Source organism: Notechis scutatus, chromosome 1, assembly GCF_049901735.1.
Source record: "Notechis scutatus isolate UNSWTSFEM ecotype Mainland chromosome 1, rNotScu1.2, whole genome shotgun sequence".
Classification (NCBI taxonomy): domain Eukaryota; kingdom Metazoa; phylum Chordata; class Lepidosauria; order Squamata; family Elapidae; genus Notechis; species Notechis scutatus.
The window spans coordinates 40208071-40222328 of NC_142009.1; the positions used below are offsets into that span (position 1 = coordinate 40208071).

Consider the following 14258-nt stretch of genomic DNA (forward strand, 5'->3'; position numbering starts at 1 on the left):
GTGGGGCTGTCTTCAATTCATTGTTTCATCCCAGGAAGTCCTCTCCTTCTCTGTGTTCTCATGAAGACTTCCATGAATCTTTCTACATGTCTTTTCTTTTCCATGTGAGAATGGCTACTCTGGTATGCTAGCCATAGTCCCTTTTCATTTCTTCTATTAAGCTGCAAGCATCCATTTTAATAGCAGACAGTGGTGGTATCCAATTTTTTTTACTACTGGTTTTGTGAGCATGGCTTAGTGGGTGTGGTGTGGCTTGGTGGGCGTGGCAGGGGAAGGATACTGTAAAATCCCCATTTCCACCCCACTCCAGGGGAAGGATACTATAAAATCCCCATTCCCTCCCCACCCCCACTAACCTGCTTTCCAGTTCTGTTCTCCTGTGCAGAGCAACAAAAGAAGATCCAGCCAGTCAGCTGGGACTCTGATCAACTGGGATTTGGGAGGCAATGAATAAATAGGGGCAGGGCCAACCAGAGGTGGTATTTACTGGTTCTCCAAACTACTCAAAATTTCTGCTATCGTTTCTCCAGAACCTGTCAGAACTGGCTGAATACCACCTTCTGGTAGCAGTGTTTTGTCAAAGTATGCTTTGTGCAGTACTTTGTGCTTGATGTAAAGTATCAACATTGCACCATTGAAGTCTGTTCAAGAAATTTGTGAAATCCAAACAAATCTCCAATTGTAGGTTATAAGTTATCAGTGCTCAAAGAATTTGGGTTTATCCAGAAAATGTCCAAGCAAGCTACCTCACTGGCAAGCAGGATAATCTCCACCAGAAGAGAGTAGGTTAATAAGGGGAGATTGGGTTAATTGAATAACTTAGAAACACTATCATTCTCAAAAAGGGAAGTATTACTGTATACCAGTTTTGTTTGTCTAGATTGGTCCACAAATATTTCCCCCACTAAAGCTGAATTTTCACTGACAATAACTTGACAGCAAACTGTAATTAAAGTTAACCTTTTGAGTATTTATCTGACATGTTTTCAGACTTACTCATAATGAGATATGCTGGTTTATGACCATAATAAAGATTTGATTTGATTACTTGAGATGAGCAGTTTCAGTTGAACAGGTAAGATTTCAGCAATTAGATTTATACCTGTCAGGCTGCAAACAGTTGGGCAAAAGCAAGGAAGCAAGAACCACACAAACTTCAGTAAAATATCCATCATGCTAATCTGTAGTGAGAGTTCTGGAAACTGTAAGAGGAATTTTCTAACCTCATTTATAGGCAGATCTCCTTGAATGATCTAGAGTGCTCCTTCCCTGGTTTCTTGTCATTTATAAGATAAGTTATCAAATAATTTGTATTCCATCTCTTAGGGATTTTTAATGAAACTTTATTATTTATTTATCATATATCATCTAATACATGTATCATTACTCTATATTTTTCAAACTGATAGTAAAAAAATAAAGGGTATTTATTTTTACCAAAAAGTGAGACACTGAAACAAAGTCAAAAGGTATAATGAAAATCTTAATAAGGAGGAACTTTCAATAGTTCATTTTTCCTTTTGTTATCCCTAGCCACTAATCATAATTAAGGATTTATATGTTTCTTGAAATATTGCTTATATTTTTATTGTTTGTGTTTATTTAAAGAGTGTTCTTCAAACTTGGCAACTTTAAGATTTATAGACTTCAACTCCAGAATTGCCTAGCTACCGTAGTATCTTAAGTTTGGCAAGTGTGAAAAACACTGATTTAAATAATTTCATCTCACCGATTAACTTTTTCTTAGAAATTATATTCACCTTCTTTTAATTGTTTACATCCACTCTCCCTTCTATTTCATTTCCAAACTTCTTAGAAATGTTACATTAAGAACCCTTTTCATTATCTGCAGTATCTTTGAATAAATAGATGCCACTTTCTTCCCCCCTTAATCTAAGGATGGGATTCAAAAATCCCAACAACTGGTTCTCTGCCCAGTTGCTGGGTGGGCATGGCCATTGTGGGCATGGCATACTGGAACTTTTGGGAGGGACGTTTTTCACCTTCTCCAGAGTCCGGAGGCTTCCCTCAGGCCTCTGGGAGGGTGAAAACAGCCTCTCCCAGGCTCCAGAGGCCCTCCAGAACCCGGAAACAGACCCATTTCTAGACTTCCAGAACTTCTGGGAGGGCCATTTTTTCTCTTCCCCAGAATCCTGAGGCTTCCCTTGAGCCTCTGGGAGGGCAAAAACAGCCTCCCTGGGCTCCAGAGGCCCTCCAGAAGCCAGAAACAGGCCTGTTTCCAGACTTCCAGAATTTCCCAGTCATTTTTCACCCTACCAGAGCCTTCACACAAACCCTGTACTTACCTGCATCCAAAACAGGTTGCGTGGAGACTCCTGGGAGGGGAGGGGAAGGGTGAGTGGGGCTAGCCGGTCAGTTCAACTACTGGTTTGGTGAACCAGATGTAAAGTTAACATCCGATTCGTCCAAACAGGCCGAAACTGGCTGAATCCCACCTCTGCCCTAATCTTAAATTCTGGTGTTAGTTAGCCAATAATTTTATAATGGCTAGAGATCATAGCCCCGGAATCCTTTGGATTTCACAACCTGATAACTCAGCTTCCCAAATACCTTTAATTAAAATATAGTTCATTAATTAGTGGTGAATGAAGTTTGTACAGATCCAAAGGCACCATTTGTGCAGTGAGGAAATGCAAGTTGGTCTCCTGATCTTTCAGAGGGCTGCAAAAGGTTGTCATTAGATCATCAGTGAAAGAGGTGATGCCACTTATTTCAAACCATTTATTTTCATATTAGAAAATTATATGATAAATGGAAATGGGATACCTTTAGGAAGCAACTGCACCATCTCACCCTTAAGCTAAACATTTAAAATTCCTTAAAACCTGAGGGTACTTTTGCTTTTTGGTGGAATCTGAAGGAGTCTTTTCTGAAGAGGCAGTTGGCCTTGGGAATGTAACTCTCATTAGTGCTACTGGAAGATTTCCTATAAATAAAAACATACATACAAATACTATCTAACAGCACATATAACTTGGCTTTGAACTGCAAAACTGGAGAGCAGAGGAGAATCGGCCACCTTAAATGTGAAAATGTATAGGAATGGAGTTTTCCCATGTGTTTCATGGCCTGTGTAAGGGAAACAGGTGCTATGTAGGTCTTTTCCAGCATTTCATTAGCATCCCATGCTCAAGCAGAAGTCCTGGAACTGGAAGCAGTTCTGGAAGCGGTTCTCATTATTTTCTTATCAGACAATGAAATGTTTTGGAGATCGCCATTAGACCATAACAGATTTCTATTCAACCTGTTTTGTCCAAGCTTTCTTTGACCAGAATTTTTAGGGATTAAGAGAATCATAGTCCAGCAGCAGGCTGAGGATGGAGTTCGTTGATTTTTTTATTCTGAATATTGCTTCCCATTCAAAGCATCTCAGTGCATATAATTTACACTTTCATTAAGTAAGAACATGAGATCTAGCCTTTTTCTCTGGGTTGCAGAGAAAAAAGTATTCATTGTCATTTCAGGTGATACTTTAAATGTACTGTGGCTTCAATCTTCACTTCCCCACAATCAATAGACCCTGTATTTTTGCTTTTGTGTTTTTCATGCCCCTTGATTATTTCAATTCCTTTTCAATTTTAATTATTTTGTATTATTTAATTATTTTTATTGCTTCAATTCCGTTCTGATTTTTCAATTCCTTTCTGGTTTTTGCTTTTTTGAAATAAAGATTCCTACCCTGTACATAATTCACTCCATTAGCATACAATAAAATAGAATTATTATTTCTGGTGACTTGGAAATTATTTTCTATTGATGCAGTTTAAACGTCCATTAGCCTTTTCTGCAATGGCCCCAGACTCATGACTCCTGTTCAGTTTGAGATTAATTACAATCTTGACATCCTTTTCATATGTGTTGTGTCAAGCAGATATGCCCCCAGCCTCTTCCACCACCGAATGCTAGACCTGTATTTTGGTTTTTAACAATGAGCCTACCCAATATTAATTGTTAATCTATGTCAACATAACTTCTGTTTGAAATTTCATGAGGACTGCCACATACAGTGTGTATAAAATTGATAGATCCCTCAGCAGATTATTAGGAATTGGTGGTAAAACAGCAACAATATTTCTCAGACCCTCATTTTTTAATAGGCTGGGTCTGATTTTGTTCCTATCTGTCATGTTTCTTTTACCTACTTGCTTTACTTATCCATTGATTTCTCCTGGGTTTTCTTGAGCTATTTCTGGACACAGTTTCTACTTCTGAACATAATTCCTCTCTAGACTGATCTAGTATGTTCTGCAAACCTTATTTAGCATCCCTGGGATACATTTAGAAAACTTGGAAGAACAATTGGAACTAAAGAGAGCCTGGAGTGGGGACAGCAGGGAGGGCGGAGGGTTGAGTTGTAAAATAGATCATTGTTATAGCGCTAGTGTGCTTGGTTGTTATGGAGATATTGTGTTTACTTTGCTGTTATTGTAGAAAGAGCATGAAACAGAACAGTGTTTATAAATTGAGAAATGAATGCTGGGTGAAGTTCTACAGATGGGAAATGAAGGCAAGCAGCATATTTACTGTTAAGATCCATCTGTTATCTGGGGGCAGTTGTAATTTAATAACTGGAGGAGTTTATACTATGTCAAGCCAATATTTTCCTCCCCTAAAATCCTATCCTAGCATGCAATCTTCCACTGCTTGATCAGATGAATATTTTGCCCACAAATAATATGTAAATCTGTGGATTTTAACAAATATTTGGATTCCTGATTGTCCTCTTTCTCTTGGATTTAAATAGTTTTAACAATCTGATCCATAAACTTATATATTTAAGAGGGTTAGGGAAAACCTCAGTGGTGGGATTCAATTTTTTTTTACTACCGGTTCTGTGGGCATGGCTTGGTGGGCGTGGCAGGGGAAGGAGACTGTAAAATCTCCAGTCAGAGGTGGTATTTGCCAGTTCTCCAAACTACTCAAAATTTCCACTACCGGTTCTCCAAAACTGGTCAGAACCTGCTGAATACCACCCGTGGAACACCTGTGTTATTATTGTATAATATAAAGTAAGCAGCAATTTTGAACACTGAAAACTTGCAATAACTAATTTTGTATCTTTGGTAATTTTCCTGTGAAATATACCTAAGACCAGGGTAGGCAATGTGCCTTTCTTCTGCCAAAAAGAAAGACAAATTAATAATGATTTGAATAAGAAACTTTGGCTGGATGGCAAGAATATAGAGAATCCTTGAAACTCAGCTCAATTGTCCTCAAATAATTTCTCTTTCACAAATAAATTCTACTGAACATATACCTAGCCAAAAAAAAAAAAAACTGCACCCAAACAAACCTTCAGGTATTTCTGTGAGAAGACAAGGAGAGAGAAATACATTTTACCTTTTTAACCATGGCCATAAGACAAATTTAAAGGCATCAGTCAGAATATTCAGTTACGGTTGCTGTTGGTAAACACTCATCCACTTTTCTACAATTAACATAAAATGTTGTCTTAGATTAAATTTGACCATTGAACTATCAGGTCTCACCAATCCAGGATCCTGAATCTATCAGATCTAGCTTTTCTGGCAACAATTTCCCAATATTTCTGACTAAAGTTATCAGTAGTCTGGGGAACTAAATCTTAGAAAGAAGCTTGAAAGATATGGGCCTTCAAATACAAATCAAAATATTGGGAACAGTCCTTTGTCTAAAGAAGGAAAGACAAAATATGTTTCAAGCACAATTCATGCCAAATGTGTCAAGAACAAAGCTTGATTGTAGTAGAAGATGGGGGACAAGTCATGAATCACCTTTTTAAAGTGAAACACATGACCTAGAAAGCTTTAAGCAAAACTTCAAACAATCTTGTTTCCAACTGGCAAGATTGGAAATATATTTTGTGGAAACAAAGGTAAAAGAGAGATTTTAAGCATTTCATTTTATTATATTTATTAAAGGTGTTTTGGGGTTGATTAAAGCAGCAGGTTGTAAACAGCTTACAAAAGCTACAATATATAACAATAGTATCAACAAAAAACTAATCAATACCAACAATGTATATGATCAACAATCCAACATTCAATCATTATAATAACAAGAACAATCAATTGTTCGTTTTAGTTTGCAATAAAGAATTTTATCCTGCCAGAAACTTCAAATGAGTCTGAGTCCAGCAGATAAATTAAGCCTTGCAAAGTCAGGCTGATGGCTGAGACCTTAGTCTACAACTCACCCTAACTGGAGGACAGTACAATAGCAAAACTTGAATCATTATTTAATCATTGATCTTGCTGTCATTTGATTAACATAATTAAAATGTGACAGTTATAAAACAGGTAGACTACTTAAATCCTTACAATTAATTTATAATAATGATATAACTATTCTTGCTATCTGAATATTTTATATCTTCCAGTTTGAGGCTGATTCCCTAGAGGCTTCTTACTTGTCTCCCTTAATTAAACTTTTTGAGTGGGTGGATATTCTGTCATTGATTAAAAAGCATACAAAGAAATGTAAAGTGCAGATAGAAAATGAATTGGACATATTATATTCTAGTCTAATTGTTCAGATACTTTATTGGCCATTAAACTATCTCAGCATAAGTAGTAACATGACAGCCAATGCAAAATTATTCCAGCCAATTTATGGAACCAAGCACAGATTGCATTGGAAGGATTTTTATGTTGAGTAACAATGACTGGAGATGCAGCAGAGATGATGGATATGTTCCAATAGACAGTGAGAAGCATTCCATTTTGATTATATCTATAGTAAAGAAGGGATGGAAAGCAGCAGGAAGCTCTAGGAAGGCAGTTGTATGCGAATGAAATGTGTCCTGTCTCCTCTAAACTAGGCACTGTACAGTGTCCAGTGTTAACTGCAGTACAGTTCAGTTGCCAACTGATTAGGTAAATGTATTCGCAGAATGAAGGGACTGTCTTTTTGCCTATAGTAGTTGAAAAGTCTTGGATTGCTCCTACAGGCAAGTTAACAAAAGATTGTTACCTAAAGATTGTGGGGATTTAGTACAGCCACATTAGAAGATCAGTTAGAAGATTTGGTCTGAAGTCAAGCTGACCAGAATTAGATAGATTTTGGATTAGATAGATTTTCCAAATAAATTGAATCATTAAATGATACATTCAAATCACTTCAATGATTTGTATAATTAATTCAATTCAATCCGATTCATTGCTTAAATCATGTCAGGATTCCAGATCTCATAATTCCTCAGCAAAAGTCCTAGCTTGGAACATTTAAACAACTGTATCATTGCTTAAGAATAAAACAAATACTTTTCTTCATACTAGACTCTGGCTTAAAGCTGCTTGGCATTAAGTTAAATTTATCTTCTTTATCTTTTTTAAAAAATATATGAAAAAACAAATTAGTTCTGACAGCTTGCTTTCCATAGTGGAGCTATTTTCCATAAAGTAGAATTGGGAAAGATAGAACAGAATCCAGCAGAAAAGATTTTGCTATTTCTTACCAAATGGTATTATGATATTACTGGTACAAACCTTATGTAAGATGCAGCTTAGATAAAATTCAGTTGTTGGACTATTTATTAAAACTATTATATTTGGGTAACAAAAATAGACACTGAATGATTCTTGATTGCGACTTAGAATTCTGGAGCTTAATATCTCAAATAAAACAGTCTAACACCAATCCAGTACTTATGAAAACAGGTATCACCAAACAAATATTACATAAATACTGCCTTCAGGGATAGTGATTGTTTTTCATTTACAAAAGAAACATACTAAAGTATAATCAATGAAGGACACAGAACAACTTTCCCTGACTCATCATCAAAGGGCTCTGGTTCTCTGCTCCCTTCTGTCTTAGGCTGTAGTCCTGTTCCTTCTTTCTGCTTTATCCAGTTGCCTCGTGGAACATACAGCTTTGTTGAGAGAAAACAGAATCAAAACTGGAACCGAGAAAAGCTATTTAACAAGGAAGAAGTTTAGAACTGAGAAGTGAACAGAGTTCCCCAGTTATCATCCCTCTCCAGTTTCTCCCCAAAAAGCTTTCTGTCTATCCAAATGGTTCCAAAAGCCTGCAGGTGTGCATTTGAGACAGTGCTGACTCCTGATGACTTGCCTTGACTAGTCCCTGCAGTATTTCTTAGCAACACTTTTCTAAAGCAGCAGTCATCCCAGCTAACTTTGTTTCTAAGGCAGAACTAGAACACATGATCTCCCAGCTTTTTGGTTGATGCCTTAACCACTACACCCACCTATCCAAAAGCATGCATGCAAACTGTTATTGTAAAGTTAATCAAAATGGTAGCCACGACCATTTTCTAGGTTCCACTGGGCACTCCAATTATATTTTCACTCTTGGACTAACTGCAACACAAACATGCCTGGGCAATGTATTTTTTTCTGCTGTGCCCCCTTGGCACTGCCTTCATCTCATATCCAACAAATGCCTAAAATAATCTTAAATTACCCTTAGTTGTACAGATGTTTTTAAAGCAGCAGCATCATCAGTCTCATCACATGTAAAATCTATTAGAATTTATCTTGGAGAGAAGTCAAGTGACTGGGAACTCTGGCAGTTGAGACCAGAAAAAAACTAACAAATTTCACATTGGTACAGCTTTCTCCAGATTCAAGAATACCTACTCCAAAGTAGGAAAAAGCTCTAAGCCTCCACATTTTGTTTTGATTTTTGACTCCTGGTGACTCTGTAAAGTTAATCTACTGTGCCTTCATTCTAACAACTGGCCCACCAACAGGTCTGGTTTCCCATGCTTATAAATTGCTTGTGTTGCCACACAGCATGTTTGCTATTTCTAAACCAAGTCAATGAATTGTATCTAATTCTATGGCGGTCAGACTGATTTTCCTTCAGAATCCCCACGGCTAACTTAAAATGCAGAAGAAGTTTCTGACCTTACCTTACACCGATGAAGAAGAAAAAACCCAATTTCATACGATTAAAAAAAGCAAAACTCACAATAAAATAAAAAAGGAACAAAGGCTAGACTTGTTTGAATATTTCTGATGATGAGGTAGAAGTTCCATTTACAAAAAAAATGTTTAATTCACTTTACTTGTTATTGGTTAGTTACTTGCACAACAACGTATTTATTCCACTACTTGAGTATTAGCATTTTAATTTGTGCTATTTAATTTGCGATGCAATGAAGGTTCTGAGAATTATTTTTTTCAGCTTGCTATCTGGTTTAGAGAAAGTTGCCTTACATTGAATCAGAAGTTGTAAACTGTTTAATTGGTTTTTCTGATGGTTTTCGTTTTCGTTCTTTATTTGTACTATAATTGGACTTCTTTGTTTTTAATCGTGTGAGCATCCAGAATCATTCATGTGAGATGAGTGATTATATAAAATAAATACATAAATATTAAGCAATCTATTTCACTATTTTTTACACAGTTTAACAATGACTCCCCAGGACTGTATCCTTATCTTTTTCAGGGACAGAGACTAAACCTAACACTTTCTACATGCAAAGCATATGTTCTCTCACTGAGCCATATAGCTACATAACAACATTCCCAGATTTCTCTAGGGAAGTGCGGTTCCCATGAATCGGCTAAATTCCATGATTTAACACTGTAGATTCATGGAAGCAAACATAGTGAAATAGATACTCATGACTTATCTCATATATTTCCTTTAATGATATACAATATGATGAAAACAGTTATCATAGAATCAGGATTTACAGATGTGACTCCATGCTTGTAATGAAGTACAATGTCAGCTGGTGCTCCATTCAAAATCCAAGAAAGAAATACTTAGACTCTTTTAATTAGAGAAAAGATATCTTTTACTGGAAATCAAGTGGTAGCAACAAAAGAATTCTGAATCTGAGGAAATAGGCGCGTAAATCACATATACAAAGTGATGGCAATGTTCCCACTCCCAATAGTTCAAATGGTTCTTCCAATTAAAAGTTGTGAATATCATCATGTGGACATCTTCAGGTGGTGATGAGGCTTCTGTCCGTTGACCTTGGCATAGTTTGATAAAGGTTTGCAGCTGCGCATAGAAGAGAAAGCTAAGCAAGAAATAGAAACCTAAGCAAGAATGTGCTCTCCCCCCCTTCAGTTTATACAGTACTAGTTTGTGACACCTCCAGCTCACTTCCCATACTTATCCCCACTCCTCCCCCTGTTACTTATGACAGCCGAAAGATGCAAAGCAAAAGGAGAAAATCTTGAAGGCTGACATACTGTGTGAACTTTGACTTTGAAAACCAATAACTACTAAAGGCTTATTATGTGGTACCTGTATTATGACATGCAGGCTTTTGAAATTTCAAATCACACTGTAATCATAGACCATTGTCATCTTTGCACTGTGTGGAGGGTAGAGGGAATGGTCTTGAAGGACAGGAGGAAGCATCCAAGGCAGCAGTCAGATAATTGGGTTTCCTAGTCTGAAGGGCAGACACACCACCAAAACTGTGATCATCTGCAATGATTTGAGATGGGAAATTGTGCTTGCCTTGCAATATTGTCAGAGACTTACACAGTATCATTCCTCCTTCCAGCTGAAGCTGTCAAGCAGCAAACTCTCTCTGGTTTACAGTTCTTAGAATCCATTCTTGAGTTCATCATGGAATATAAAGCTGCTTTGGAAGACTTGCTCTATGATTTACTGGTGAAATATTCAAGAACATAACTGACAATGTCCTATATTTTTTTAATGTTCTTCACTTGTTTAGGCACACAGAAAAGAACTCTACTGATGTAGAGTTGAAGCAAGGGTATAATTTTTCTCCCCACAGAGCTCTAAATCTCCACAGCTGTGGACTCCCCGTAGCATATTATCAAAGCTTTGCTTCTTCAATACAGGCTGAGCTGCACATTTTGATTCATCCACTACCAGTATATTATTAAAGATTTCTCGTTCCTCCCCATAGCAGCCACACAAGCACAAACCACCCCTTGAGTTAAGCATTTGGATTTCACTATTCAAAAAGCCTCACAATGTTGCCAAACAGAAGTCTAACTGTAAGAAATGCTGCAGAGACATGTCTGTTAAAATTCTGGAAAAAAGGATCATCCTCCACTATAAATGCTACATCTTAAAATGCAGCTCAAGCAATATCTCTGAGGGAATCTAATGGATCAGAGTTATAATTCTGACTTGTTACATATTTGAAGATCTCAAAAGTGACACTTTCCACATTTTATTTTAAATCTGGAAAATCCCCAAAGCCTTCTACATAGTAAAAACTTTTCCCAAAAGTTTCTGATTATGTTTCATCCTTAAACAAATCCCTATTGACTAATACTTATTATTACAATACAAATAGTCCTCGGGTTACGTAATGACTGTTCGAAATTACCAAGCACTGAAAAAAGTGACTTATGACCATTTTTCACACTTACGACTGTTGCAGCATCCCCATGGTCACACGATCAAAATTAAGACGCTTGACTCCCATTTATGATGGTTGCAGGAAATTGACTCCCATTTATGATGGGTGCAGTGCCCTGGGGTCATGTGATCACCTTTTGCGACCTTCTGACAACCAAAGTCAATGGAGAAACCAGATTCACTTAACAGCTGTGTTACTAATTCAACATCTGCAGTGATTCACTTAACAAACATGGCAAGAAAAGTCGTAAAATGGGGAGAAACTCACTTAACAAATTTCTCACTTACATTGGGTTCAATTGTGGTCATAAGTTGAGGATTACCTGTATACACCAGAAGCCATTTATAAGGATGCGAATTACATTCTCTCAGAATTCCAAATATATTCACTGTCCCCATAAAATTTGCTTTTCTTGACTTAATAAGATTCATGGGCTGCTTTAATGAATATATAATCCTCTCAGATCAATTGCAATAATTTATGTCACTGAGTGAGGGCCTTAGTTACGTTATAGTTAAATACCATTAAATAGCAGCAAATCACTTCTCTGTGATAAAGGAAATAAAACAAAATAATGAAGTTTTCAGTCTCAACGATCACATTATCTTAGCTTACCTCTGTTTATTCAGCTTCCTTGTCTCCTTATTTTTCCAGGTTTTGGGATGTCCACTCCAGCAACAGTAACAGGCAAAGCCTTCCTTATTGTTTATGGTCTCTTTGGATGTGCTGGAACCATCTTGTTCTTCAACCTTTTTCTAGAACGCATTATCTCACTTTTGGCTTTGGTCATGAAGGCTTGCCGTGAGAGACAGCTGAGAAGAAGCGGCCTTCTACCTCCTACCTGCCGAAGGGGCTCTGCCATGTCTGATGCAGACAGCCTGATTGGGTGGAAGCCATCTGTCTATCATGTGATGCTAATTTTGGGAATCTTTGCCATTACTCTAGCTTGCTGTGCCTCTGCCATGTACACAGCTGTGGAAGGATGGAATTACATTGACTCCTTGTACTATTGCTTTGTCACCTTCAGCACCATTGGATTTGGTGATCTAGTGAGCAGTCAGAATGCCGTCTACCAAAATCAGGGATTATACAGATTTGGGAATTTCACCTTTATATTAATGGGGGTATGCTGCATATATTCTCTTTTTAACGTCATATCGATTGTAATCAAGCAGGTTTTAAACTGGATGCTAAGAAAGTTCCGATGCAGATGTTGCCCAGATTGCAATAAGCCATCTACCCGCCTTGGACGGCGCAATGCCATCACACCTGGATCCCGCTTCCGCCGGCACAATTTCTCTATGGAAACAGATGGACAATATGATAGTGACACGGAAGGGAGAAGGCTCTCAGGTGAGATGATCTCCATGAGGGATCTCACGGCTTCTAACAAAGTTTCCCTGGCACTTCTGCAGAAGCAGTTATCGGAGACGGCCAACGGCTATCCCAGGAATGTCTGCATCAGCACTAGGCAAAATGATTTTTCAGGCGGAGTTGGGGCTTTAGCGATCATGAACAATAGACTGGCAGAGACGAGTGATTCTAGGTAGAAATTTTGAAATTATCTTCTATAACATGAAGACTTTTTCTTATTCTTTATTTAATAAAATGATATTTTAAAAATTTATTAAATCCATCTCAAGGGCAAATTTCTGGAAGGCTTTATGTTTTGCTTGTTTCTAAAAGCTGATTATTTAAGATTTTTAAAGAGGCCTTTATGGGATGTAGTAGCATTTATTCCCTTAAGTTTTTGTAATACTTTAACCAGTAGCATCAGGGACCATCAATCATAATTGGCCAACTTAGCAGGTCTCTCTAGAACATACCACTGATGTTACACAGCAGGGGTCTCCAACCTTGGCAACTTTAAGACTTGTGGCTCCCAGAATTCCTCAGCCAGCTTTGCTTTGCTGGCTGAGGAATTCTGGGAGCTGAAGTCCATAAGTCTTAAAGTTGCCAAGGTTGGAGACCCCTGTTACAGAGCACTCAAGAGAAATCCCCAACCTCAGTCATAGCCATCCCGGTGGTGCTGAAAGCAGGAGAGCCTCAAATAGCAGCATGTAAGTACAGGCACTCCCCAACTTACAACAGTTCATTTAGTGACTATTCAAAGTTACAACAGCATTGAAAAAAAGTGACTTAGGGTCTTTTTTCTTACTTAGAACTATTGTAGCATCCCTGAGGTCATGTCATCAAAATTTGGACACTTGGCAACTGGTTCATATCTATGACCGTTGCGATGTCCTAAGGTCATGTGATCACCTTTTGCAACCTTCTCACAAGCAAAGTCAATGGGGAAGTTAGATTCACTTAACAACTGCGTCACTAACTTGACCACTGCAAGGATTACTTAACAACTGGGACAAGAAAGGTCGTAAAATGGGGCAAAATTCATTTAATCAATGTCTCACTTAACAAATAGAAATTTGGAGCTCAGTTGTGGTTGTAAGTCAAGGACTACCTGTATGCCATTTCTAAGCAGCCACCTCTCACTCTGTGAGCACAAAATACTGCAGAAGGTGGCTAGTCAGCCAGCAAGTGGTAGAGAGACAGATGTTCCTTTGCCTACCTTTTGAGGTGTTCTCTAACTCAGGGTTGCCTACTGGCAAGGTAAAACAAAGTCAAGATGGCACCTATTGGGGTGCAGTCAAAGCTCCTCCTGTCTTGATGTGAATTATAACTAGCAGAGATTCCATCACACTGTTGTGGTTGCCCTCTTGACTTTTTGACCACACCCTGCCTACATCTCTGCTGCTACTTCACTCTTATTTCCCACATTGCTGCTAGACATAATATAAAAGTTGATAGAATTAAGTGTGTAGTATAATGTTAAGCTAACAAACAGCTTAATTGTTTTAAAGGATGGAAATGCAGTGACCATAGTTCAAAACTGTTCCAATTCTGTTATGTTTCTGTCTCGAGCGCATGG

At 37.8% G+C, this 14258-nt stretch overlaps 1 protein-coding gene across 2 annotated transcripts in view; it reads left to right on the plus strand.

Moving 5' to 3' along the window:
* The window catches only part of KCNK12 (potassium two pore domain channel subfamily K member 12), a 38742-nt gene extending 25774 nt beyond the window's left edge, over positions 1-12968 (plus strand). For both annotated transcript variants that reach the window (XM_026680540.2, XM_087952361.1), the window contains exon 3: positions 11984-12968. In XM_026680540.2, the coding sequence (XP_026536325.1) occupies positions 11984-12879 (896 nt within the window). In that variant the 3' untranslated portion in view covers positions 12880-12968. The remainder of the gene's footprint in view (positions 1-11983) is intronic.
* The last annotated feature ends 1290 nt before the right edge of the window (positions 12969-14258 follow it).